We start from the raw sequence: 26,637 nt of genomic DNA, 5'->3' as shown, positions 1-26,637 counted from the left end.
TTAATGCCAAATCCATTAGAAAATTTTCTGTTCTTACTCAGTCTTGCAGATGTGTTCAAACTACTCAGTATTTCATCCTCCTTGAAATGCTCTCCTGTCATGACATCTTTCCTAATGTTCCTCTTATTTCACTGGGTAGTCCTTTCATTGCTCACTCCCTGGTATTCGTTGGGCTTAGTACTGGACCATGTTCTGCCTACTGTCGTTGGGAGAGCTCATCCAATCCCTTGGCTTTACATATCATGTCTGGGCTGACAACAACTAGCTTTCCATTTCCAGCCCACATTTGGAGTTCCATTTGATACGCCCGCTGAATGTATCACAGTCATCTCAAATATAATACATTACAAACTAAACTCTTTATTTCCATCACCATAAAAATGAGTTTTTTCAATTCTTTTGTACCTCAGAAAATGAGATGACTATTGGCCCAGCTCCTTGATCGAGAAAATGGGTGAGGGGGGGGTCATAATGATTACTTTTCTCAGGTACTCCCCACAGGTAGTTCATTTGCCAACCCTATCAATTTTATTCATAAAATATGTTTCAAACGATCCATTTATCTCCATTTCTGTTGTCAGCACCTTAGACTAAGACACCAGGATCTCTCACTTTTTTTTTTTTTTTTTTGCGGTACGCGGGCCTCTCACTGTTGTGGCCTCTCCCACAGGCTCCAGACGCGCAGGCTCAGTGGCCATGGCTCACGGGCCCAGCCGCTCTGCGGCATGTGGGATCTTCCCAGACTGGGGCATGAACCTGTGTCCCCTGCACTGGCAGGCGGACTCTCAACCACTGCGCCACCAGGGAAGCCCTAGGATCTCTCACTTTTCACCACTACAATAGGTTCTCCAGGATTCTTTAGTTTCCCCCTTCAATCCACCATGATTTAAGAGACTCATCTTTAAAAATGAACGTTGGATTATATCATTTTCCAACTTAAAACTCTTCAGTGGTTTCCATATCGTTTAGAGGAAAACCATACCCTTGGCTTTGCCTGAAAAGTCAAAAGTCCTGCAAAGGCTGGACCCAGCCTACCTCTTCCAACCCATCCAGCTACCACATGGAGTTTCTTTCAGTTCTTGAGTCATGCATCCAGATATTCCTCACCTTCTGATATTTGTGTGTTTCATTGCTGTACTGGAAATCTCTTTGCATGGCTAGCTCTTTCTTACAGTTAGACCTCAGTTCAGATATCAGCCCCGCAGAGGTCTTCCTTGATGACCACCTCTAAGTAGGTTAGTAGGTTGCACATTGTTCTTTATCAAAGCACCTTGTTCTACCCTTCAGAGCATTTTGTATGTTATAATTATTTATTACTCATTTGCTTGTTTGTTGCCATCTTCCTATAGCGCAAGCTTTGGGGGATCACTCGTGAAATTTGTCCCAACCTCATTGTACCAGGCAGGATGCAGAGGATGTGATCAATGAATATCTTTTGACTGATTGAACTTATAAAGGGGCTAATTTTTCCCCAAGTGTCTAAGAACTCTTGGTCTAAGAGGACAGTTTGGAGATGATACTTATGACAGGTTATGACCCATGGAGATGCTTAATTAAGAGGCCTTAGGTAGTTTACTTAATGGAAATGAAAGAAGCAATCACTTTAGAATTAGTTTGACCTGGGTTCAAAGGACACCTCTGCTTCTTTTCCCCTCGATGGTGTCTCTAGGGCTGGGCTCTGGAACAGGGCTATTAATCACTGTCCCCTAGGCTTTGTGGGGTGCCTGATACATGGAAATGTTTTAATGAATGTCGTTTGGACTCCTCTAAGTTGAACCTTTCTGGCTGGACCTCAGTTTTCTTAGAGATAAGCTGCATGGATTGGGCTGTAATTGCTAAGATCCTTTCAAAAGCTCTGTGAATAATACTATGAATTAAACTGGCTGTTTCTGAAAATAATTGAACAATTGTGTTATGCATTTCTGCTAACAATACTGACTATAAACCCTGAAATAATGGATCACCGAGATTTTAACACCCATAAGTAATAGCCCTTTCCTTACCCAGTATTTGAAGATGCTATATGGATAATTCAGATTATTGATGAGCAATAACAAGATGTTATGGTGTCAGCAGCCTTGCTTTGCTAGCTTAGCAGCAGTGAATCGACACTCATATTTGCAATTGAGTCTAATTTCATTTCAATAATTTAGGAGATATAAATAATAGTCAAAAGGAAGTAGTGTGAAAAATTTAAGTGCTGGGGAAAGAAGGATGATTCTACAGAAATGGGTTTTTTCCCCCTAATTGATAAAGACAATGGATGATCCTTCAAAATGGTAGCTACACAATTTAATTGTCAAAGAAATTCGGTTGAGAATTTCATTCAATTCAGCACACATTTTTTGGCTTTTACTTTGTTCCAGCTACGTTTAAGCAGCAATAGAAGAAATTTATATCAGGCCTAAGAAGACCTCTGGGTAGATGGATACTTGACATCTCAAATCAGGGCCACAGATTAGAGACAGTTACTCAGTTTCTATAGTAGTGCCTTTGTTTGAGTTATTTTATCTGGGCCTTAATTTCCTACCTGTTTCCTAGGAAGGATGGTATTAAAAATAGTTAACAACTTGCAGAGTCAAATATTTAAATAAAAATTTTTAAATGTTCTCTTTTATTCCTTAAATAAACTAAACTACATGGTATTATAACCCTGCTTACCAAACGATGTACGTTGCAGCAGAAATGATTCATTGTCAGTCTTATAATTTCTAAATAATTGTTGATTCGTTGAAACTGCTGGTTTAGTCTTTTGATTAGAGCTGTCACTAGCTAAATAATTCCATGAGTCAGCCGTGATTTCTCATAGGTAATTGCATCAAATTCTTCCAATGTTTCCCTCCGTAAATTCTTAAATTGAGAGTCATTAGGTGATTTATAATCTCAATAAGCAGAGAATTTCTCTTCACTTCAATGATACTCTTCATTCTCCCTCAGCTTCTGCTAAACTAACAGCAATTATAGTAAATTTTTCTATCTCTCATAATCCTGCCTGACATTTTTATGTATTCAATATTTCCACTACTGACTGTCATTGAAATCATTTATTGAAGGAGCCTGAACCTGATCTTTCAGAGCAGAGGAGAGGCGCTGCAACACAGAGCTGCCAGCCTGCCTGGGTCTGAATCCTTGCTCTGTCCCTGACATTTGAAGTCGCCACTCCATACCTTAGTTTTGTCATCTGTAAAATGAGGACGATAATGATAATTCAAGTCAAGCCCTCTGATAACATGCCCTACAATGATGTTAACTGGGATAGAGTACAACTGGCAATTGACCCCAGGCCTCCCCAGCCCTTATTCTTAAACAGGCAGTGGGCTAAGTGTGCTTCTCACTTGAGTGGGTGGAAAGCTGGAGTGGTCCACTTCATCTGTGAACTAGAGAGATGGAGGGTCCAATATCATCATCCCCAGTAGAGTTTTTTCACTGACCTGAAGGTATGGACGCTGATAACTGAGCAGTTTTCTGGACTTGCAGCCATAGGCCCCCAAAATTGTTTATATTGATATTTAAGCTTGGACAAACAGCTACCATCAGTGGGGCACAGCCCAGTCTTCTGAGTTTGTGGGAGAACCCAATGGCATCGCCCCAGTAACATGATTCATTTTCAGAAGAGAGCTCCAGAATCTTGGAGACCTGCTATGCCCGAAATTAACACTCTAGTTGCTTAATAATGAGGAGGTAGGAGTGGGCTCCAGTGCTGGGGGGCGGGGGGGCGGTGTATGGCATCCAGGGAGGAGCCAGGGGGATGGTAGGGGCACTAGACTGCAGTTTATCAACCGATATAGAAATATTTCAATATTTTACCAACTCGGGGTTTTACTAGTTCTTATCAACTAAACAGCACCTATACTCATGAAAAGCCTCATGAAAATTAAAATTATTATTACATGTAAGGCATTTTAAAAAGTGCCTGACAGTGTTAGTAGTCAAGAAATGTTAACTATTATTATTAGCTTCTTTCTGAGAACAATGTAAGAATTGTGTCCTTGTTTCATTAAACTGCCACAGTGCGAAAAGCAAGATAAAAACTAGACTAATTAGTGGGACCATTATTCTTTTTTTATATCTTATTATAGTTAAAAGACCATTATTCCTCCAGGATCTTTGTTTAGTTTTAATTTAAATTGGTTTGACGTTACGAAGAGAAATAGAGGTGGCACTTTGGAATTGATAATGCTAATGCTTGTTAGAGGTATCTTTGTCACTCTGAATTTCATGCCTCGATATAACATCTTTTTTTCTCGACACTGATCTGTTTCCTGTGTCCCTCTGTACTTAGAACAATGCCTGGATAGTAGGCATTTGGTAAGTATTTGTTGAAAAACTGAATATATGGTAAAGGGCCCGTGAGCCATGGCCACTGAGCACAACGGGAGAGGCCACAACGGTGAGAGGAGGCCACAACAGTGAGAGGCCCGCGTACCGCAAAAAAAATTTAAAAAAATAAAGGGCCTATTTTAAAGGGAAAGTATGGATTGTGGCCTGACAGCACGCATGTTAATTTCAGGTAAAGTGTGTTTTCTCAGAAAAGGGCAGGAGAAAAACATTAGCAAATATTTCAGGTGTATTGGCCTAAGAGAGATGAGTTGTTGGAAGTTATTAGGGTTTACCTGTACCATGAGGCCCGAAGACCACCTTCTCTCTTGTAAAGTATCCCAACAGCTGGGGTGACGGGTGCTTCTATTTGGGAGGAAAAGGACCTTCCATGTTTCCTACAGCTCAAGCCAAGAATAGACCTTGGAAGCTGATCTCATTCAGGTTATCCAAGGACAGTTTAAATACAACCTCATTGCAGAATTTCGCGATATGCCCACATCTCTTGTCTCTGTCATCAGTTTCCTTCAGCTTTTCTCTTCCTTCACTTTCGCTAGTGAAAAACTGTCACCATGTAAGTCCCGAATCAGGAGATCTGTTTCCTTCTGAGAATTTAATTTCTTTAAGTTCTCTGACTCCAATGTTTAATACAGTACCTGCCTGGCATTTATAAAGCATTAAATACATTTTTGTTTAAAAATTTGGAGGTCTTTGTCCTTCTCTCCTTCACCTTCTCATTTCTTTAAGGATATTTCTTTTACCTGCCTCAGTTACCCACCCTCCCCCACCCCCCACCCCCCACCCCGCCCCAGCTCGAGGTCACAAATCTGCACAATGTTTTACTAGACGGAAAACAGAGTAACGGGAATTCATTATGGCCGTTCGTTACCAGGAAGCTGCAGAGGGAGGGCATGATTAATGGTTTCTACAGATACGAAAGGTCACTGAGGATGGAGACTTGGCTTCATTTTCCCAAGTGGGTTCATGTTTATTGTGAAACAAATCACACATACACATATTTGTTTTTGTGCTTAGATGGGCTTAGACGGTTGTTCGTGGAAATCTTTATTCTTAAAACATTAAAAAAAAAACCTAACATTGGAGTTCGGGAATTGAAACATGTTTATTTACTTTTGTTTTCCCACAGAATTTTGTGCGTCATCACTGGGTACACAGGCGTCGGCAGGAGGGAAAATGTAAGCAGTGTGGTAAGGTAAGGGGCCTGCACCCCACGGTCATCGCAGGAGGCTCCTCAGGCCTTGGCAAGCACCCAAGGTAGATGAGTCCAGTCACCCGAATCCAGGGCTCAGGACGTCCCTTCCTTTCCCAAAGGCCTCCCTTCTCTAGGTCCCCTTCCCTTAAGAGGTGTTTTATTTGTTCTAGAGCTCACTCAAGAAGCAGTGGTCTCCATACAAGGAATTAGCACGTTTTAAGAGAGATGGATGGACTTTTACAGTGAATTTCATTGTGGATAGTTTAAAAAAAGGATACTTCCTATTTTGTTAAAACTCCCTCCTGAGGACTGCTGGCCCATCATACTTCTTTGAACACCGACAGAAAACCAGTAGGTTGATGAGCGATACTACTTGTGTTGATATGTTGTGGTTGAGCAGAACTGGGTAGAAGGACAACAGGGAAGCAAGAAATGCGTCGCTCTCCTGGGATATTATCCAATTCCTGGAAAGAGATGCCCTTCTCATACGTGGTGACTTATGTCTACTCTCTAAGTGTGACTGGCTACAGGCCCCTCAGGGTGCAGGGCCACTTGGAAGAGTGAGGTGGGGATCTGACAGCTTCATGCTCTGTAGATTCCACGTTATTGACCCTAGCAGATTTGGATTATGGCTTTTTCAATGTACGAAGATCTACTTTAGGAATGAAAGGATCCTCAGAGAAAGTTAAACTGGTGGTGAATCCTACTACAAAGATTTTTTTAAAAAAAAATTTACATAGACGTAAGCTGGTCTCAATAAAGCAAAGTTTTGATTTGGTAGAGAGCAAGATAATTTGGGAGAGTATATTCCTCATCAGTTCATTTCTAATTTGTTTATTTATTCATGTGACTCTTTTGGGTCAAGCGCTGGGGTGAGCTGACCAGTATGGCATTTTTGACAATAGCGGGAGGCAAGGAAGTTTTGGCTGCCTGAGTAGTGTTGGGGGCAAGCGAGACATGGAAAAAGTTTGATTAATGTTGCTGTTTTCCCAGTGCCTGAGAGGGAAATATGCTGTAGCCATTGGTTACCAAGCTCTTCTTTGGAAGGTGGCACACTTTAGTCTCAAGGGTGTGGGCCTCCATTATAACTGGTATTATCTCCTCCAGTTCAACACAGTGACTCTCAGCTGGTTCCTTTCTAGCCTGGAAAGAGGACAGGCAAAATAGGTTAAAAGGGGGAGGAGGTAAAAAGAAGAGGAGGAGGGAGGGAGAGAAGAGTTGAAAGTTGCTTACCAGCCGTTTTACACGGCTGGGAAAAAGGAGGTCAGCCCTTTACCCTCACATGACCTTCCTTCGCTGGCTCCGTCTACTCCTTCCCTGTCTGCTGTTGCCCTAGGGCTTATGGATTTTCTCTTACTTAGTGGACTGTAGACTGTCTACAACTTTCCCATAAGAATGTGTGCATGTGTATGCGTAAGAGAGAAGAAACAGGTAGGCATGGCCAATTTTGAGGTCAGAGATGTGGACGGTAGGAAGGATCTGGATGAACAGGTTCTTCACTTTGGAGAAAATATCTTCACTGGACAGCCTAGTAGCTGGCACCACCTCAGCAACTTTCAAGCCATAATAGATTTGGAGGAATTTTATTAAAAGAAAATCAATAAGCATTATATATCTCGTGACCAGTATTCCCTAGCGTCGTATTTCACTCCCTTTTCTGGCTTGTCTTCTGTTGGCATGGTCAACCAAAGAGGAAGAACTGGACACCCTGCACTCTGAGTTGCTGTGACCATGTCTCTCTTCCTGCCCATTGTCCCCAGGCAGGCATCTCAGAGCACTCACAGCTTGCTGCTCATCACAGCTCTCTGCAGGGAAATCTGTGAGCCCAGCTCTTCACGTAAAGTTCCATAATGTTGAATTGTTATATTCATGTCCTGTGTTTATAATCCAGCTGCTTATGGATTCTCAGAGACTCAAGCAATTGTGGCATATGATGGTCTTAAACCTGTGTCTCCTTGCTGGATAATAAATAACCCTTCTTTGGAGCCTGGCTTCTCCCCTGGATTAGAGGAAGACTAGTGAGTGACTCTCTTTCCATTTGCAGATTAAGGGATTGAAGATTCATTTCAGACTTTGGTGCTATGCATAGTTTTCATCAGTACAGTTGGTTGTACATTCTTACATATCCAGAGATTTCTAAACCATTCCACACACACACACACACACACACACACACACACAGACTTCTGTACACATTATTCCATAATTTATCCATTGGGATGGGGTAAAATATACTTAGCAAAAAAAAAATGTTTAAACCAGTGGTTTGAAAACGTTTGGGGTTATTAGTGAGTGTTTGTGGTTAAGAGTATTTGTGGTTTCATTTTCTACTTTTTAGAATCAACAGTAAATATCTGAGACTAATTAGAGACTGATTTTCTCTCAAGCCTTGAATATGCGTTTGGCTGACTGTGTGTGTCAGATAATGAATATCAGATGGGACGGCTCGTGATTCAATCGCTCAGTTGCTTTAACATTCACTGACTGCCAGGCTGCCGTGTTTATGACCATCATGTAGTTTTACATCGTTTTCGTTCACAGTCCGACATTATGAAATGTAGTTTAGGTCCAGGCAGAAGAGAGCTGTCACACTCAAATTATGTAATTTGATAAGTGTTTAATAAAGAGAATATTTAAAACGTGTGAGCAGAAAAGAAACTACAAGGGATAGTGAAAAACTCGAGGCTATTAACAGCAGGGATCTGTGGTCAAGGCAAGTCTAAAGGGGTCATGAGACTAAGTCATGAGACTTAGCCAGCCTGAGGTGATCTGCCAGCTGGGGGAATAAATATCCCAACTTCACTCACCTTCAGTCTCCAGTGGCCAAACCCAATAGAAACCAGAGCACAAGGGACATTGTTGAGGCAATCCATAACAGTTAACTTTTTACAACAGGACACAGGGTAGAGAAAGATGGAGAGTGGATCCAGAGGGACAGTGGGATTGATCCCGCCCATATTTAGTGTAAATCTATACTTGGCCAATGGTTAAAAGCAAGCTGCATACTTATTCTGCAAACGTACCTCTCTACGGATCTACACCACATCTACACATTGCATTCATTCAATCAAGATTTAGTCAACACTGGGTTATCCCTAGTAGTACTTAGAAAAAATCAATATGCAAAGAAAAAAGATAGTGATAATTATAGCTAATTTGACCTTTTATTTTTAAAGGAACCATCCAAACCCAGCAGTATGGCAGTTGTCGAAATATGCTTGTCAATTACAACTTGAAATTTTATCTTTTATTTCTTCATTTGGAAACATAAAAATTATAAAATAAACGAGCTAATTTTTTAAAACTTAAAAGTTTTTAATTTCAAACATCAAATCATGAAAGCGGTTTTTAACACAACAATACATAGTCTAACTTTGGTCTACATTTCTGATGTCTTCCAGTTTCCTAACCAAACATGCCACATAATTATGAATTATTCATCTATAAATTATATGTACTTTCATATATAATTAAAGTAAATTAAATTGCAGGTAGCACTAATTAAAGGGGAAAATGTCAGAACTACTCTTTATTGTAATGAATATTGTTAAAAATGAATTTTAAATGAACTTGTACAATAATTGAAATATACCCATCTAAAGGAAGTATCCTTAATGGCATTTTTGTATTGCAAAAATGACACAGATGATTTAAGACATTCTGTGGGGGTGTGGTTGAGATATGGATGAATAGTGAAAGGGATTAGAGAGTCTAAAAATAATGGAAAGTACTGACCTGGAGCTTTGGGGGATGTTTCCTTCAGTAAAGAAGCACCATTCTTTACTGGTTTAAAAATGTGTGAGCCCTGGAGGTCAGCTCTCAAGAGGCCCTGCAGAGTTAGGAACAAGGAAAGGAAGTTCAAGGGTGAGAATCCATTCACTAGTTAGGCAGGTTTGGTTATTCGCCTGTCTGTGTGTTTGTCCAGATGCCATTAGCCTCAGGAGGATTGTTGAGAACGTAAAGTAGGTAATACAACAAGTCCAAAGAAATCTAGCCTCTCCATGGAGCCTGTGCCCACATAGCTGCTGGAAGCCTGGCTTTTCTTTCTGTCCTTGGCTGAGTATCAAGGAAGGAGATAAGTGTAACTACCATTCTATTCCCTGCTTCTATGCATTTGACTCTGTTAGATTCCTCATATAAGTGGTATCATACATGATGTAGTATTTGTCTTCCTGTGTCTAGCTTATTTTACCGAGCATAATGTCTTCCCGATTCACCCGGGGAAGGGGAAATGGAGAGGTACAAAGGGTACAAAGTTTCAATTATGCAAGATGGATGCGTCTTTGAGATCTACAGCATAGTGCTTGTAGTTAACAATACTATATTGAATACTTGAAAATTTTCTAAGAGGGTAGATATTATATTAAGTGTTCTTATCACAAAAGATAATAGTAACCAAGGAGGGCAGGAGGAAACTTTTGAAGGTGATGGATATATTTACGGCATAGATTGTGAAGATGGTTTCACAGGTGTATACTTGTTTCCAAACTCATCAAGTTGTACACATTAAATATGTACAGCTTTTTTGTATGTCATTCATACTTCAAAGTGGTTTGTAAAAAGGGGGGATAGGGGCTGAGGGCTCGGAAGCAGAGCGTTCCTTGCTGTGGTCTCCGGGAGGCTAAGTCACTCAGTTCTCACCTGTAAAGATGTTTTGCTACTGCCACTGCTTCCCTAGTCTTTGACATGGCTGGTGTCCTAGTAGTTACAGCTAATGTGATGCTCTAGTCACTCTGGTCCCTAATGCTCTTTCTTCAGAAAAGGCTTCACAAGAGAAGGCACGAGGATTGTGCAGAAGGAGGAGTTGAACTGCAGTGCAGCTCCAACAAAGGCCTCAGCCAATCCCATAAGGATCTGGAATAGCCCCTCAGAGTTGCCCTGCCTTGACCAGTCATTGGATGTGGGCTGTCCTTGGCCAAGGTGACTCTTTTAGGCTTAGGGCAATGCTTAAGGATGGAAAGGTGACTCCTTGGAAAGCCATCAGCCTCCAGCACTCCTGTCACCTGGGAGAATGAGCTGAGTGCCTCAGGCCCGCAGCAGAGTTTTCTAGGTGGAACATCAGCATCTACTACAGTCCGTCCCTTGTGCTTCTCAGAGTCACTTCCTTCGTAAAATACATGTTCTGAAAAGTTCCTCCAGGATTCTTGTTGGTCTGACTTCCTGGGGAAACATTTAAGAGGAAGGTTAGTGGGATACACTACAGCCCTGTCTCTGGCAGCTGGTCTTAAGTCTGCAACTGATGTTCATCATCTCCTTCCTCAACCACTCTTTCTGTAGTCACCTCACGCTCAGTTAACTCTTCTTGTCCAGGTGAGCATCTGTTTGGGCTGTTGTAACAGAATACCCTTGATTGGGTAGCCTAAAAACAACAGAATCTTATTTCTCAGTCTGGAGGCTAGGAGTCCAAAGTTGAAATGCTGGCAGATTCGGTTTCTGGTGAGAGCTTACTTCTTTTTCATAGATGACCATCTTCTCGCTGAGCTCTCACGTGGTAAAAGGGACAAGGGAGCTATAAAAGTCTATTTTATAAGGACACTAATCCCGTCATGAGGGCTCCACTCTCATGACCTAATCACCCTCTAAAGACCCCACCTTCACATACCAGCACATTGGGGATTAGGTTTCAACATACAAATTTTGAGGGGACACAAGCATTCAGTCTCTAGCAGTGACCTACTTGGTGGAGTGACCAAGTCCCTCACCCTACGCAATCTGATCCCCTGGTCTTGGCTGTTGCACTTGTCTATTGACCATCAAAAGTTTTCAAAGAATTAGAAAGGATGCCCCAGTGGATAATCTGGGTGCCAGATATTTTCTTACTGCCTCCATTGTCAAATAACTCTCCCCCACCTAATGATCAGGATCAAGATGGTGACTCCTTCCTGTGCCTGCTAGTCTCTTGACACAAAGATGCCATTGTAACTTGGTGCAGTGGTAGTTTAAGGTTTAAGGTCCTCCTGGTATCCATGGTGGAGATATTCCCCCTCTAGTATTCAGACTCTCAGAGCCCAGAGTTGTGGAGAAAGGAAGCACAAATTCCCCAAGTGGGCCAGTGGGAGTAGGCAGGGCTCCTCCTCCTCTCACTCATTGGTCTCTGCACCTATGTATTTTACCATGGAAACACAGCCCCGTTAAATGATCATGAGTTTGGCCAATATACTGAGACTAGAGGATGGTGCTCATAGGATACCACCTCAAAGCTGAAGCCCACGTCACATCTTCAAAAGACCTTTCCATCTCTCTGTCAGGCCTGTAGCTTCTTGGTGGTGTGGGATGTGGTAGGACTTATGTATCTCATGGCCATATGCCCACTCCTGAACCTCCATTTCAAGAATACAAAAATGTATTCTTTGGTCTGAAAGTGCTGTATAAGATCCTGTGTTTGTGGGTCAAACACCCTGTAAGCCCTTGCTTAGTAGCGCTGACTGAGGCCCTGCAGAAGGAAAAGGTAAACCCATACCTACAATATGTGTTGATTCTGGTCAAGGTGACTGGCTCCCACTTCCAGAATGGAAGGAGTTTAGTGTAATCAATTTGCCACCAAGCATCTGGTGGTTGGTTCCCTTTCAGGGTTGGTGCCGTATTAAGTGTTCAGCTTTGGTATCTTTGGCTGGCAGGCTAGACAGTCAGCAGTGATAGTAGCAGTGGTGGTAGTGGAAGCCCATGCTGCTGGACCCAGCCGTAGCATTCATCACTGCCATCACGGCTACTCCGCTTCTGAGCCCATGGTGCTATGGACAGCTCATGACAACGTGTGGAGCCTGAGTTGTTATATCTAAGTTTTTAGTTCGTATACCGTGAATGCTCTCTGGTGGGCATTAATGTACAGTACAGTGAGCTTCACTTTATGTTCATCCATGTGCCTCTTCCCCTGATCTCCTCTTTCCTTCCAGGCTCCTGATCAACTAGCCGAGTCCTTCAACACTATCTGTAAGTCATTACATATTCTTATATCAGGCTACTTATCTTTTCACAGAAAGTGGGGGACCAGCTGCTCCCTCTGAAGTTATGTCCCTTGGGAGGATTTCTTCTCATTTCTGTCCCTCAGGACAACTCCTGAGTAGGCTTTAGTGAAGTAGTAGTCTACTTTTGGCTTGGACTCATGTGCCAAGTTGACCCATCCATGAACCTATCACAGCTTTTTCCTTCTCTTTCAGATGGTCATAAGGGATCCCCATATTTCCATAGGTGTGAGTTGAGTGAGAGGCCTAGTATTATAACAGTGGATAATATGGGGAGTCTGAGCTACCTACTCATGTGTCTTACTTGTGTTCTTTGGTACTGCTGGTGCCAGATCCCATATGTTCCCATTTAAATGTAACCGTGAACTGCAGCTGGGCCCACACAACCTTATGACTTAGGGATCTGACAGAACCCAGCTCATGACTACCTGGTGATTCAGGTATTCCTCCACCATAACATAGTAACATACCAGGTGCTGTTTTTGAAAGATATACAAATCTCTCCTACAGATGGCACGACCTCATTTCAGAATCCTAGAGTCTATGTTGTAATTCTCCTATTGATGCTTGTCATAAACTCTGTAGCGCCTCTTTTCTCCTACCCAGTGCCTCTAATAGCATGGGGCCTGCTGCAAGTGACAGGGCCTACTTTCACTGAAGACTGGACCCACTGCAGAGTTGTTTCATGTTCTGTGCTCTACTCTAAGCTGGCAGCTTTTAACATCATCCAATAAACTGATTGAGGCAGTATTCCTAAGTGTGGAATATACTGCCTCAGAATTCAAAGAGACCTACAGAGTACCATGCTTCATTCTTAGTGGTTAAAATTGTGAAATGCAATAATTTGTCCTTTAGATTGGGCAGGATATTCTAGCACGCCCTGGCCCACTAAACCCTAGAGGCTTCATTGATGTGTGGGACCTCTGATTCTTCATAGGGCTTATCTCCCCACCTTCTGTCTCACCAAAACCTCCAATATACTTGCCACTTCTTGCTCATCCACCTTAATATGATACCTTTGATATGGTGGACCAAGTGGTATCCTTCAGAATGTTCATATGGTTCAGGTTACTTTGCACTATATTTGGATAAGATTCCGAAGAGTTAAAAGCCCTGGCACAAGGCTGTAAAAGTACACTGTTAACCCTGACAAGTGAATGCACATGGTTTTTGATTCTCCTTTCAGTGAGGGAAGGAAAATAATTCATTTGCTAAATCAACGACCATAGGTCATATGCTCAAGGCCAAAAGATCCCAAATTTGACACAGTAGCTCCAGTTAGAGTATACTGGGTTGCATCTGTGGTAGTCCAGCATTATTCTCCACTATAATATCTGGTTTTGTAGGAGCCCAGCTGGTGAATTAAATGGGGATATTTTGGGGAACACCACCGCTGCCTCCTTTAGTCTTTAAGGGTGGCACATAAAGAGATAATAATTTTTAAAAATAAACACAATAACGTTATCATAACATACGAAATTAATCATTTAATACCTATTGCTTCTGAGAATGTGACATTGGTTTTGAATTAGATATGACTGGGAGGGTGGTTGAGTGTTTCACTTGGGCTTTCTTACTGTGCCAGCACTTAAGCAACAGGGCAAGAAACCCATATTGGAGTTCTGCCAAACTCCCAGCATGTTCAGTTATAAAATTAGGGACCAGGGGAAATAACCCTGCTGGGTTTGTGGAGACAGTAGACTCTCTATAAACCATCCCTGGCCCAGGACTCCTTTTTTTAAACTGGACCTCATACATCCCCACTCTAGTAGGGGACCATGATCCTGCTTCATACACCAGTGCTTGGGTATACATGTTGACCTGGACTCTTGCCCAACAGTCTTTAAAATATTTGGACATTTCTTTCTCCGCACTGTACAACTACCCAAGTAAATGGACCAAGTAGATCCTTTTAGATAGAATCTGGGGAAATGTTGCCGTAGACTCTTGCTATGATGTTGCAGGATTCTCCTGGGAACTTGCCCTTTGGGCTCTATCTTTGAAACCTTCCTTTAGTCCAGAAATGGGGCAAAATATCATGACCCTTTATTGGAGCATTTGCCCTCATATTTCTTGATCCTCCATTCTTGATTTCTTTTTATTTTATCGATTAATACGTCTTTTATCTGATGATCTATCTTGCCTCTGGGAGGTCGTGCTGTATTAACCATTTGGTCAAGCCCCCATGGCAGGAACTTCAGTCTTGCAGTAATTGCACCCACCTTGCTTTAATGATTAAGTGCTGCCACATGTTCCTTATTATTTTGGAACTTTGTAATATTTATTGGTATCAAGAGTGCTCACTCTGTAGGATTTCCTACCATCAGGCCTGACCTACAGAGAGGAGAGCTTCTCAACGATGATGACACCCTTCTCACCAGCACATTTCTTATAGTTTTGGTAAGTGGAATATCCTTTAGGCCCTCTTGCAGGACAGAGTCAACTGATGGGTTTTCCAGCTGTCTCTGGCATGCCACGGCAACTCTAACTTGCCCATTTCTGTGAGATTTTGATTGTTTCTTCTTCTATCACAGCAATTCTGGCATTGCTACTTCACTTAACACGGTCTGTTTTTTGGCTCAAGTTTTCAAACGCCATTCTGGTTTTGGTGTTTGTCGTAGTGTTAGCACCATCTTCTGGGGTTCCTGATAATGTGTTAAATTCTCTGTTGTAGATGAGTGCTCTGACATTGAGAAACCCTCTTTTATCCAGCTTCAAGCCCTGCCCCCTTTGTCCTGCACTCTCAGGACCCAGTCCCATACACACTTCCCCATTCCTGCTGGTACATATTGGTTAGGTCACACAGCTAGATCTTTTGAGATGCAGTCCTTTTTCTCTCTGAGCAGCCTCTGCACGTTCCTGGCTGGGTGCATTGATGTGAAAAGGTTATTAGGTCATCTGAGATACTACCAGGAAGAGTAGATCTAACACTAGGATGTCATTTGAAACTTGAACAAACAAACAAAAAAACACCAAAAAAACAGTTCATGTTAAGTGGAGTGGGGATGCCAGAATTGCTGTGATAGAAGAAGCAGAAATTAAAATCTCACAGAAGTAGGCCTGCTACAGTTGCTATATTAGGGACAGCTGGAAAACCCATCAGCTGACTATTAAAATCCCAAGTGAAGTCAAAACTGTTGCTAGGTAGCAGAATCTTTTCTTTCTCTAAGGCATGCATTATCTGGTGATATCCCTTTGACATAAATTCATGAAGCCAGGAGGGACACAATCAGAGTCATTTCGGCAAATTTTCTAAGTCTTTTTCTCAGTTGTCTGGGGGCTGTTACAGCAAAACAGTCTAAGTTTGAACAAAAAGAAAGTGTAATTAGTTTTACCAGTGAAAGCGCATTTTCCTCAGTTAAGAGTAGAGAGTATAGCCAGTCATTTCCTGGAATGTCATACTGTCAGCAAGATTATAGATTATATGGCTTCTCTGAATATCTGTAATGATTTGTAGCTGGTAACTGTGGTAACATCAACTTTAAAAAAAAACAGTTTTTTGTTAAAAACAAAGTTTCCAAAAAACAACCTTCTTGGTGAATACTATCAGCGTTAAAATTATACTTTTTATTGGGAAGGTTTTCAATTACGGGGCAGTCAGGGATGGACATTAATTTTCATGGAAGACCATTATTATAATTGTAGCTGGTTGTGTCATTAGGTAAATATTTTCATGTAAGGAACTTCCCTGGTATTCTAGGACAAAGATATAAACCCAACAGTTAAAGTTTTATATGCACTTTTGGCCATATTGAATATAAGTATCTGAATACAGCATTTTTATCCTAGAATCAGAAGGGTGATAAAAATATGAAATATAAACATCACAGTTAAAATAGTTAACACTTAAATTGAAATGTAAACCGGTGACTATTGTTATAGGCTTAATTTCAATTGTACATTAATTGCAAGGTTAAGCCATTGACTTCCATGAAGTCATCTGCCTCTGATGACAGTGTTCTGGACATCACGTCTTAGGCTCTTCATACAGTCTGACAAGTCTGTGGTAACAGTGTTAACTTATGCTGAGAATTCTGTGCCCTGAATTTCGCTTTTCCCAGCACCGCTCTCCCCAGGAGACTCAATTTATGACCTATAGCTTGTATCAGGGACTGTCAGATAAATTAATGGAAAAAGCAGAAACTATCTGAGGATAATAAGACTGACTGGCTGGGGTTAATAAATCGTAATTACCAACATTAGAATGGAAGGACGCAGAGGCTCTATTGAGGACTAATAAAATGTCAATCTATGTGCGTGAGTCAGTGATCACCCTTGACAGAGGGCATATTATGGACAATAAGGGCATCGATAACCTTTCAGAGCTCTTAATTAATGCCATAAAGCATATTATAGTTAAACCCAATGGACAAGAATTTAGATTTTTCAATGATAATTCTAATAACGTAACTGTAGATTCACGTAATTTGCAGCACTGTCAGAAGTTATAAAAAATTGGTCACCATAATTCAATTTATAAAGATATTGTTTATTTTAATTCAATTTTAATTCAGTGTATGTTTACATTTTGAAAATCTTGAGTGTTTATAAAAATTTTAGCTTAAAACCGGTAAAATCAGTATAGGAAGTTTTAGGAAGTTCAGGTTAATTCGATTTTCTATGAGTAAATGAACCCTAATCTTACATAAACTACAGTATTAATGGTACCATTTTTACACTGTGGTAAAGCCAAGGAAAAGGCATATTATAAAATTAGCCTGATATCCAGTGATTCGCAGTGCCAGGCAAGGGTACACCTATCTGTGGAAAACTGGGCTGAATAGTTTGTTGACGGGGAAAAAGTCAACAATTAGCAGGTACCAGGAAAGAGATCGTTTCATGGTGACTTTGCTAATTAAAGATTGAAGTTTGAGCTCTGGATAGGACAGAATTAGTCCATAAGTCTGTAGATCATGGGTTAAAACAGGTGCCAATTATTATTAGTCAGAAAAAAATTTTCAATTAGGTCAGTGTGAGTTTGCATGTGAGTCACTCAAAGGTCAAACAAATGTTTTCTATTGGTTAGAAAAACGTTTTCAATTAGGTTGATTGATGTGGCTCTGCACCTAGGTCACTCAAAGGTCTTAGCTACTCAGCAGCTTCAGCTGGTCAAACCCTGAAACGTCATCACTGGTTGTCAGCTTCCGCTGGTTAAAAGCAGTTGCATGGGAACGGCACAACCAGTTTGAGATGGGCTCCGATTGGAAAAATTTCCTTTTACGTTGTGAGTATCAAATTGCTGTGGTATTTTTATCACACTGGATAAGTTTACAAAAGTGCTATAATAGTTGTATTTTAAATTTTTCTAGAAATAATGAACTTTGCATCTAATTAAATGTGGGATGAACATTTTAGGTATTAAATATACAATGTGTAAAAGTATATACATTTTTCAAAAATGAAAGGGAGTATTTGAGCAAAAATGAAGTTCTGTGTTAAGATAGATGTTAATTTAGTCTTATAATTCCCTTGGGTTTGCCTTTCGTAATACTTTGTGAGCTTTGAATATGCAAGTGGATATGGAGAGGTTTATTTTGTTGGTGATGGTTAAAGTTTTGGAGGCAAGAGCAGTATCAACTCTTGGATTGGATCAAGTCAAACAGGGAGTCAGGCTACAGTCAGGAAATTCCCTCACTCAAACCTCAGTTAAATACGTAAGCAATAAAAGAGTTTGTTTCAAGTAAAGCGCTTTTTCCTGGTTTCAGCCAAGGCTGTAAAACTGAGTGGTATTTGGTATATGCCCTAGATTGCACAAGAGAACGAGGCAACGGAGCCAAAACAGCCCTTAAAAACCAGAGTCAGCTGAAATTCAGTTAGGGCGTCTGTCAGTACCATAATATCAGATTTGGGCCAGAATTGAAAAATGGGTAATTAGGAATCTGGCTCTTTTCGCTGTGCTGAGATCCCAGCCAAAACCTCCCCATTGCAGGTGGTCTGTAGGAACTTGGTGCCTGAAGGCTCCAGTGTGGTTCTATTTATGTCTTTATGTTAGACAGTAACCGTGAAGCCATGGCCACTGTGACTCTGCCAGACTAGAGAATCCAAAACAAAGCATAGAGCTGGTTAGACCAGGCTCGTTTCCAAGGGACCCATCACAGTTCTGCATAAGCACAGCGCCCAGTGCCCCAGTTGTGGCTGGCCTTGTTGTTTGTTTCTAGTTTCAGCCTGGCTGTCGGGGCTACGCTGAACCGTATCTATTTCTCCTTGAAGTCAGAAGGCCGATAATCGATAGAGGGATGGGCTAGTGCTCTCACTCTGTACCACTGAATAGAGCATTGCTAACTAATCACACGTGGCACACTAGAGGACTTTGTCAGCAAGGGGTTGGAAGAGGTTCCAGCAATAAATGGACTCCTTCACTTATGTGTACTGTGTTATAAAAGAACTTTTCGAATGCATTGCCTCATTTGATGCTTATAACTACTCAGAGGCGTTGGAGAGGTTTGTATTTTTATTACCATTCCCAGGTGAAGGGAGAAAGAGGAAAGGATTAAGTGGTTTGCCTAGCATGTTTGCTGTGTTTAGAGCGGTTGGACGAGAGCAGAGTGAGGGGGCATATTTTCAGGTGGTTTGGGTTAGGTTTTCAAAGTCTGGATAGCATGAAGTTTGTAGTTGGGTTACAGTGTGGTAGCACTGACGTTCTTGTTCAGTTAATCAGAAAATATTCATGCCATGTCTGTGATGTTCAAAGAACTATGCTAAGCTGTAGAGATCTATTAAGAAATATTATAAGGACTTCTCTCAAAGAGCTTGTAATTCCATTGGCGAGAGAACACACGTGCACATAAAATGACCAGCGACTTAGAGCAGCTGTTCATTGATGCCAAGGGGAGATACAGGTGGTGAGGCCTGTAGGGTTAGGAGAGGTTACAGGGAAATGAGGTGATCTTGGAACATTTTCTTTTTAGATTTTGTAGTGGAAGTAAAATTCAGATGCTGTATATGAAATAGCGGTAGGCACTCTAAATGGTGGGTTGGGAATTTAAAAAAACAGCAAAAAATGGTAAAATGGGCAAAAATGGAAACATAAAAGAATAAAGCATGTTGTAGAATATAATTAATCCCATCTCACTATAGACAGGAATTTATAATGGCTGAGAGTGGGAGATTGATGTAGAAAAATTGGCTGAGAAGATTATGGACGGCGCTGAATGTCAGTATGAATAGTTTGTTCTGAATTCTCGGGGTAAGAAGTAGTCATTTGAGTATTTAAGATTGAGGCTGATACTAAAAACAACAACAACAACAGCATTTTCCCTGGTGTCATGGCCCAGGATAGAATGAAGAACACAGGGGGAAACAGACTATCAATGGGGAGACAAGTTAGCAGATGGGGCAGACATCCACATGTGACGTGACCAGTCAACGGGGCTTGATGCCTGCTGGACGTGGGGTCCAGGGTGGGAGAATCCCACCACACAGCCGAGGTTGTCTGCAGGAGTCCCTGCTCAGGCCCTGCACAGGGCCCTGCACAGCTTCAGTGTGATTGACTTGCCTGCTGGCTTGCTTCTGTACACAGCGGGAAGAGCTCTATAGCTATAGCTCTGAAGAGAAGCTTTATTCATCTCTTTTTTTGCTCAGTCCATCAAGAGTGGCTTGAGCAAAGAGGAAGAACTTTTCAAGTGACTCTGATGTGAAATCGTTACTGCCTATTTAGTGCCGTTTCGTTTCACATTGAATAGTTTGTGCCTCGTCTTTGAAGGGACCTCTCTACCTAACCCTGTGGTCCAGTGGACTTGGTGTCCTCCCCGGAAGCTATTTCTGTCAGGCAGTGATAACTGATGCCAGGGGCTGTGCAGGTGGTGGCTGGCTGCCACAGCAGTAAACCTGTGGACGCCAACCTGTCCTAATAATTCAGTCCGTGTGTGTTTTACAAAAGTGCATCCTTTCCTGGGGGAAGGATATTCTCCTTGACAGAGGAGGTATAGCAAGACTCATTGTTTGTGGGGAGATGAGTATGTTTGGTGTCCTTAAGACCGCCCCAGTTTCAGTATTCGCTAGGACGACTCATAGGACGCTGTATATTACTCACAGCTGTGATTTATTATAACAAAAGGCTACGAAGAAAGTCAACAAAGGAAAGGCCCGTGGGGTAGAGTCTGGGGGAAACCAAGTGGAAGCTCCAAAAGTCTTCTAACGGTTACAGAGGGTGTGCTCAGTTCTTCCAACATGAGTTGTGACAACACGTGTGGAATATTGTCTCCTAGTTTCCTCAGAAGCTCGGTGAGTAGGTTTTGTTGGGGGCTGGTGACATAAGCACATAACTTGCTTAGCACATACCCAACCTCCAGACTCCCAGAAGGAAAGCAGGGGTTCAGCATACATCAGGCTGTTTGTACAAAGAGTTTAGGCACAGTCAGTCACCCTTATCTGTTCTGGGAACCTTGGAACCCCTCCTGAAGTTCAAGTTCCCGAATGCCAGCCGAGGACCAACGTTCCAAGCAGGGCTTTGTAAGGAGACTCATGCTTGTTCTGTGAACTCCTCTTTCCCGAGTGATTCTATTATTACTTCAGCTGTTGAGAACGGGATGTTGATGGAGAAACTTCAGAATCCAGGAGAGTCCGGTGTTAAGGAAGAGGTCCTGTTTCTAGAAGTGAGAGTTGAGGCTGGGGAGAAAAGAGAAGGATTCAAGGAGGAATTGCAGAGCACAGAGGATTGACACTGGTCCCGGTCTTAGGTCCACATGCAGGAGATTGGAGAGGGACAAGGAGACCTGGAATGTGTTTTAGGAAACCCAAGAGAGGCGAGAGGACCCCAAAGGAGGAAATGCTCATTAGTATTTAAAATGCTGCAGATAGGTGGGAATTACGGGGACTGCAAAAATGCTGTTGGGACTTCTTTTAATAATGTGTAAATTGAGTTTTTTAACTTAAAGTTATCTGTATACGTTAAGCAAGACTTAGCCAATGCTTTAAAAACTTTCCTGCCCGTCACATCTTTCTTTTTCTTTGGATTACTTTACAAAAGCCTTGTTTTCAGATTTTTTTTTTGTCATTGATCCGCATTATTTTGTTTGGCTTAGATTTCACAGGGAGATAGAAATGGATGAGCTTTGGGAAAGCTAAAAAAAATTCCTTGAGCGTTACTGTGTACTTCTCTCTGGCAGGGACAGAAGCAGCCAAAAAGCCTCTCTTCCTTTCTGGATGGAAAAGTAATTCTGTTTGTTCATTAAGAGGATTGTGTTTGCTATTCCATTCATCTCATTGCTGCTTGCTGGCGAAAAATGGACATTGAAAGCTGCTTGTTTTGAGTCCAGCATCCCCGGGGGATGATGAAAGAGTTTGCATTTCCTCCTCTACCCTGGGACATCTCCCAGACTCTCACTTCTAGGTCACCTGCCTCTCTCATGCTTCATTTCTCTTTGTGGGTTCTCCATGTTCAGGTTGTATAGAACCTCTGAGATGGATGACTGTTATAAAGAGTCATGTGAACCAAAAGCGGCTCTTTCTTTTACTTACTATAAAATTGTATCGGAACCTCATTTACTTGGGAGAAAAAAAACAACGTTTTTGTGTCTGACTTTGAGTAGTGTTAAGGAAATGCTGGTGCCTCCTCTCTCACATTCCAGAGGATTCGGGGATAGGAAACTCTTGTGTGGTAGAAGTTGGAGATGCTGCAGTGCCGAGTGTGGCACTTGCCATCCCAGTTACCTTAAGCCTGGCCTTACTTCGTTGGACTTCAGGAGGGCAGATGCATACTGTGTTTGAAGTGGTTTTAATTCTCTGTTTCTTATTCTGACATCCCAGGGCTTCCAGCAAAAATTCTCCTTCCACAGTAAAGAGATTGTGGCTATCAGTTGTTCCTGGTGCAAGCAGGCGGTAAGTTTGGGGATAAAATAAAGTGGGCTCGTGTTTTATCAAAATCGACTTATGTCATTGCTGGAGTTCCTGTCTGTAAGTGGAACGTTATCCTAATTTATGTATTATTTCTCTCATAGGATCTGTGGAGGAAGAAAGACAGATCAAAACTATAGAACTATAGCATAAATGAGCTGGAAGAAACTATAAATTAACCCCTTTATACATTGAAGCCTGGGATCACAGATTGGAAAATCCTCTCCTGGTTCTATCCCTGGGTTTAGAATCGAGGGCTTTTCACTCTTACGCCACATTTTCCCCACTACATTAGATTGTCGATGACTCCTGTAGTGGGAGATTGCAACCTTAGATAATCCCTCTGACACAGAAATTCAGGCATCTTGGTTCTTCTGTTTTGGATGTGGGCAACTTTTTTTTTATAATGGGGCTATGTTAGGATAAGAGTGGTCTTGTATCCTTCTTTAGGTTTCGATGTTGTTATAGTTGGCTGTATGCTCATTGAAATGTAAGTCTTTCTTACATTTGAACATATATACTGATCAGGATCCAATGGTAATTTCCCTATTTACTTTTCCTCTCTTATTTATCTTTTGTTCATTTTTTAACAGCTCTGTCCCAACTAGATGGTTTATTTTTTTGTTTGCCTATGGACCTGTTTTTTTCTTTAACTAGACAATGTATACTCTAACTCATAAGTCGGCAAACTATGGCCTGTAGACCAAATCTGACTGCTGCCTGTTTTTATAAATAAAGTTTTATTGGAACACAGCCATGCCCATCCTTTATGTATTATCTCTGGCTACTTTCATGCTACAGCAGCAGAGTTGAGTAGTTGGGGCAGAAACAGTATGACCCTGTAAGACTAAAATAGTTACTATCCAGTCATTTTATAGAAAAAGTCTGGACCCCTGCTCTAATCTCTCAATTCACCTGTTTTTTTTGTTTGTTTGTTTGTTTTTTTGAATAACTGTATAATTGCGATACATTGTCCCCTCACTGCACAGCCAACCTGAAAAGAAAGGGCTGTGCTGTTTTAGCGAGGGTAAGGGTTTGAAGGAAAACATCAGGACTCTACACACGACAGCTTTACCTGCCAAACAGAGCCATAGGGCAGGAGCAGAAGAGGCACTTAGTTGAAACACATGAAACTGACATTTTTGTGGGTCAAAAACTTTTGAATTTTGGCAGTTCCATCAGGTTCAACCTAATAATCTCTCTGGCATAATTTCCCTAGGCCCGCACCTGTCAGGAGGATCTGCTGTCACTAGGTAGGGACGCCTTGGTCTGGAAAGCTCAGTGCTTGCTGTGTGTCACCCTCCTGGCACATTTTTTACTCTTGGCATTTCCATCTCCTTTCAGTTAATTGTTACACAAATAATCTTTGTGCTTCTGTTCAAGAACGTGTTCACAAACATAAAGCCATCCTAGTCCTTGAATGAGACTATGCCATCAAAGCAATATCTCCACCTGGACAGGAAGAAGCAGATTTAGGGCCCAGGGGTCCCCAACTCTGTGCTGCTGGTTTCCCTGATCTGGTGAGATGTTACTTGCCAAATGGCATCAAGCCGGCCTCAGATAGGATGTGCCCGCTCGTGCCCCCGTAGCTGCCAGGTTGTGGTTAGGTGGTTGATCCAGGGTTATTTAATTTGGGAACTCAGTCCCACTTGACAGTGAACACATGTGCTCTCTTTTTATTAATCTGTAGTCCAGTTGAATCACTAAAAAACAACTTTCGCTTGACCCCTGTGGCAGAGTTTTGGTCAGTTCCAAGTATTGATATCTTTGAGTTTCCCAGGTTTACAACGTGATTTTTCAAGGACTGAAAACACAGAACATTTTAAGACAGATTACAGTGGTGGTGTATTTTAACACTACAGGTAATTCCTTCTAGGATATCTGATGTCAAACAATTAAGTGCCTTCTATGGGCGCTTCCTGCAGCAGAAAATAAAACTGGGTTTGGGAGCTGGGTTGCATGGATTCAGGTCCTGACTCTACCACTTAGAAGTCCTGCAGTTTTGGACATACCTCTTAGTCTCTCTAGATTAGAGATTACCCGGGTATAAATTGAGAGAGTTGGAGTAGGCAGTCTCTGAGATCCCTACCATTTTAGAAATGCAATGGCCATTCATTTAGGGGTTTATTTGAATTGCTAAAAGAAAATCACTTTCTAAAAAAGGAATTCAAATGACATTTCTCTGGTATAGCAAATTGTTTGCAGATCACAAGTAACTGGTGGTAGGGGGAATTATTTATTATCTTATTAATTAGTATTTCACGCTTAATTAATTTAGTAATTTGCCATGGATAATGTCAGATCTTGAAGATATTCAGCGATAAAGACAATTTCCTTGATGTGACATAATTGGGGTGGCTATATTTGCCAGTTTTCCTGAAACAGCCCTAATTTATGTCTGCTGTTCCAGCATAATTATTACCAGCGCTCCCTTTCATTCTTAAAATTGTTTCAGTTAAGATGATAAATTATGTGGTCATAGTAAGTATAATCCAAGTAGAAGCTAATGTTAATGGGGATTTTATGTTTATTAGAAAACAAATGTTACCACTCATTATCACTTTACAGTCACCAAAAAAGATGATTGAAAATGTGATTGGCCTGGGCTTCCCTGGTGGCGCAGTGGTTGAGAATCTGCCTGCTAATGCAGGGGACACGGGTTCGAGCCCTGGTCTGGGAGGATCCCACATGCCGCGGAGCGACTGGGCCCGTGAGCCACAACTACTGAGCCTGCGCGTCTGGAGCCTGTGCTCCGCAAAAAGAGAGGCCTTGATAGTGAGAGGCCCGCTCACCGCGATGAAGAGTGGCCCCCGCTTGCCACAACTAGAGAAAGCCCTCGCACAGAAACGAAGACCCAACACAGCGAAAATAAATAAATTAATAAAAATAAACTCCTACCCTCGACATCTAAAAAAAAAAAACGTGATTGGCCTAAGGTTACTCAGTCCATTGGGGTATAAACTTAAGCCCCTAGAACTGCGGTATCATGATCATTAGTCTGCTTTTACTTCCTTTCAAAAACAAAAAGCACTTTAGACTTGCCAAGTATGACATGACCATTATTTTTTCAGTGGTCCTAGACAAACCTAGCAGAAGCAGTCTTTTTGTTCCCTCTCAGATTAACAGCTCTCTAGAAGAGACATCTTTCCTGGGTCCCCTACACTGGAAGGACGACCTGGGAAGGATTTACATCTATGGATAGAAAAAGGAGAGGCAGATGGTCGGCATTGCCTTTCTGCTTGCCTTCGTTTCCTTCTGGACATCGTCCCAGATCAACCAAGTCTGTCACCAGCGCAAGCCAAGTGAAACAAAATTATGTGCAAAGTTAGCCTTCGTAGACCCCTCCAAGTCTCTAACATCTTTATGTAAATATCCTATTAAAAGCTTATCAAATTTTAGCCGGCTTGTCCTGTAAGATGGATTTCTTGTTATCAATCGTTATCAGTTTGTAAAGTGGAATGAATTTGAAATCTGGTCTCTAAGTTCTTGGGGCTGGTTGGGCAGTGATGAGAGCGTGTGACCTCAGAGAGAGAGAGACAGAGAGAGAGAGTGTGTGTGTGTGTGTGTGTGTGTGTGTGTGTGTATATGTGTGTGTATGTGTATGTATACATGCACTTATTCCTTCTTGTGGCAGCATCGTCCTTTGCACAGAATTGTTTACTGGCCTGTTTTTCCCTTTAGTTTCACAATAAGGTGACCTGCTTCATGCTGCACCAGATTGAGGAACCCTGCTCCCTGGGGGCTCACGCTGCTGTTATTGTCCCGCCCACCTGGATCATTAAGGTGAAGAAACCTCAGGTAACTGCCGGATCCCTGGTGCTGCTGGGCCAGCACAGAGAAAAAGTAACTGCTGCTTCTTGCTCTTCTCCCCCTGACGAATCTCTGGGTTCTTACAATCTCTGCTCACTCATCCCCAAGGTCCTCTGCTTCCCAGTTCATCCCATTAGCCCATCACAGTTCTGCGTTGGGCTCTCTCATGGAACCAGCCTCCACCTCCTAAAGAAATCAAAGTTCCACAGCAGGAGTGTTTCCTCCCCACTCAGGTGCTAATGTTCTCTTTGATGGGTGCTCTCCTGAGTTCATTAAGGACCCGTAGTGGGTACAGCTGATTCTCACACAACTCTCTTCTCTTCCAGCCTGGGCAACCCCAGGGAGTGGCTGTGAGGGCGCTCTGTGCCATTGTTTGGTTGCTATTACCACCACTTCCAACCCGAATGCAGACTGTGGGTCATGACCTTCCCCAGTACACAAGGCCTGCTTAGAGAGCAACACTCTTTTCTTAAGGCAAAGTAGAATTTATCCTCTTAACAT

At 41.9% G+C, this 26,637-nt stretch overlaps 1 protein-coding gene across 2 annotated transcripts in view; it reads left to right on the top strand.

Moving 5' to 3' along the window:
• DGKI (diacylglycerol kinase iota) overlaps positions 1–26,637 on the top strand; it is a 461,776-nt gene that overhangs the window by 204,238 nt on the left and 230,901 nt on the right. For both annotated transcript variants that reach the window (XM_065884368.1, XM_065884366.1), the window contains exons 6-8: positions 5,465–5,530; positions 22,240–22,311; positions 26,008–26,124. In XM_065884368.1, coding sequence (XP_065740440.1) covers positions 5,465–5,530; positions 22,240–22,311; positions 26,008–26,124 — 255 coding nt within the window. The remainder of the gene's footprint in view (positions 1–5,464; positions 5,531–22,239; positions 22,312–26,007; positions 26,125–26,637) is intronic.

This window comes from Phocoena phocoena, chromosome 9 (assembly GCF_963924675.1).
Source record: "Phocoena phocoena chromosome 9, mPhoPho1.1, whole genome shotgun sequence".
Classification (NCBI taxonomy): Eukaryota; Metazoa; Chordata; class Mammalia; order Artiodactyla; family Phocoenidae; genus Phocoena; species Phocoena phocoena.
The sequence above is the reverse complement of the archived record's forward strand: the minus strand, read 5'-3'. Positions and strand labels throughout refer to the sequence as shown.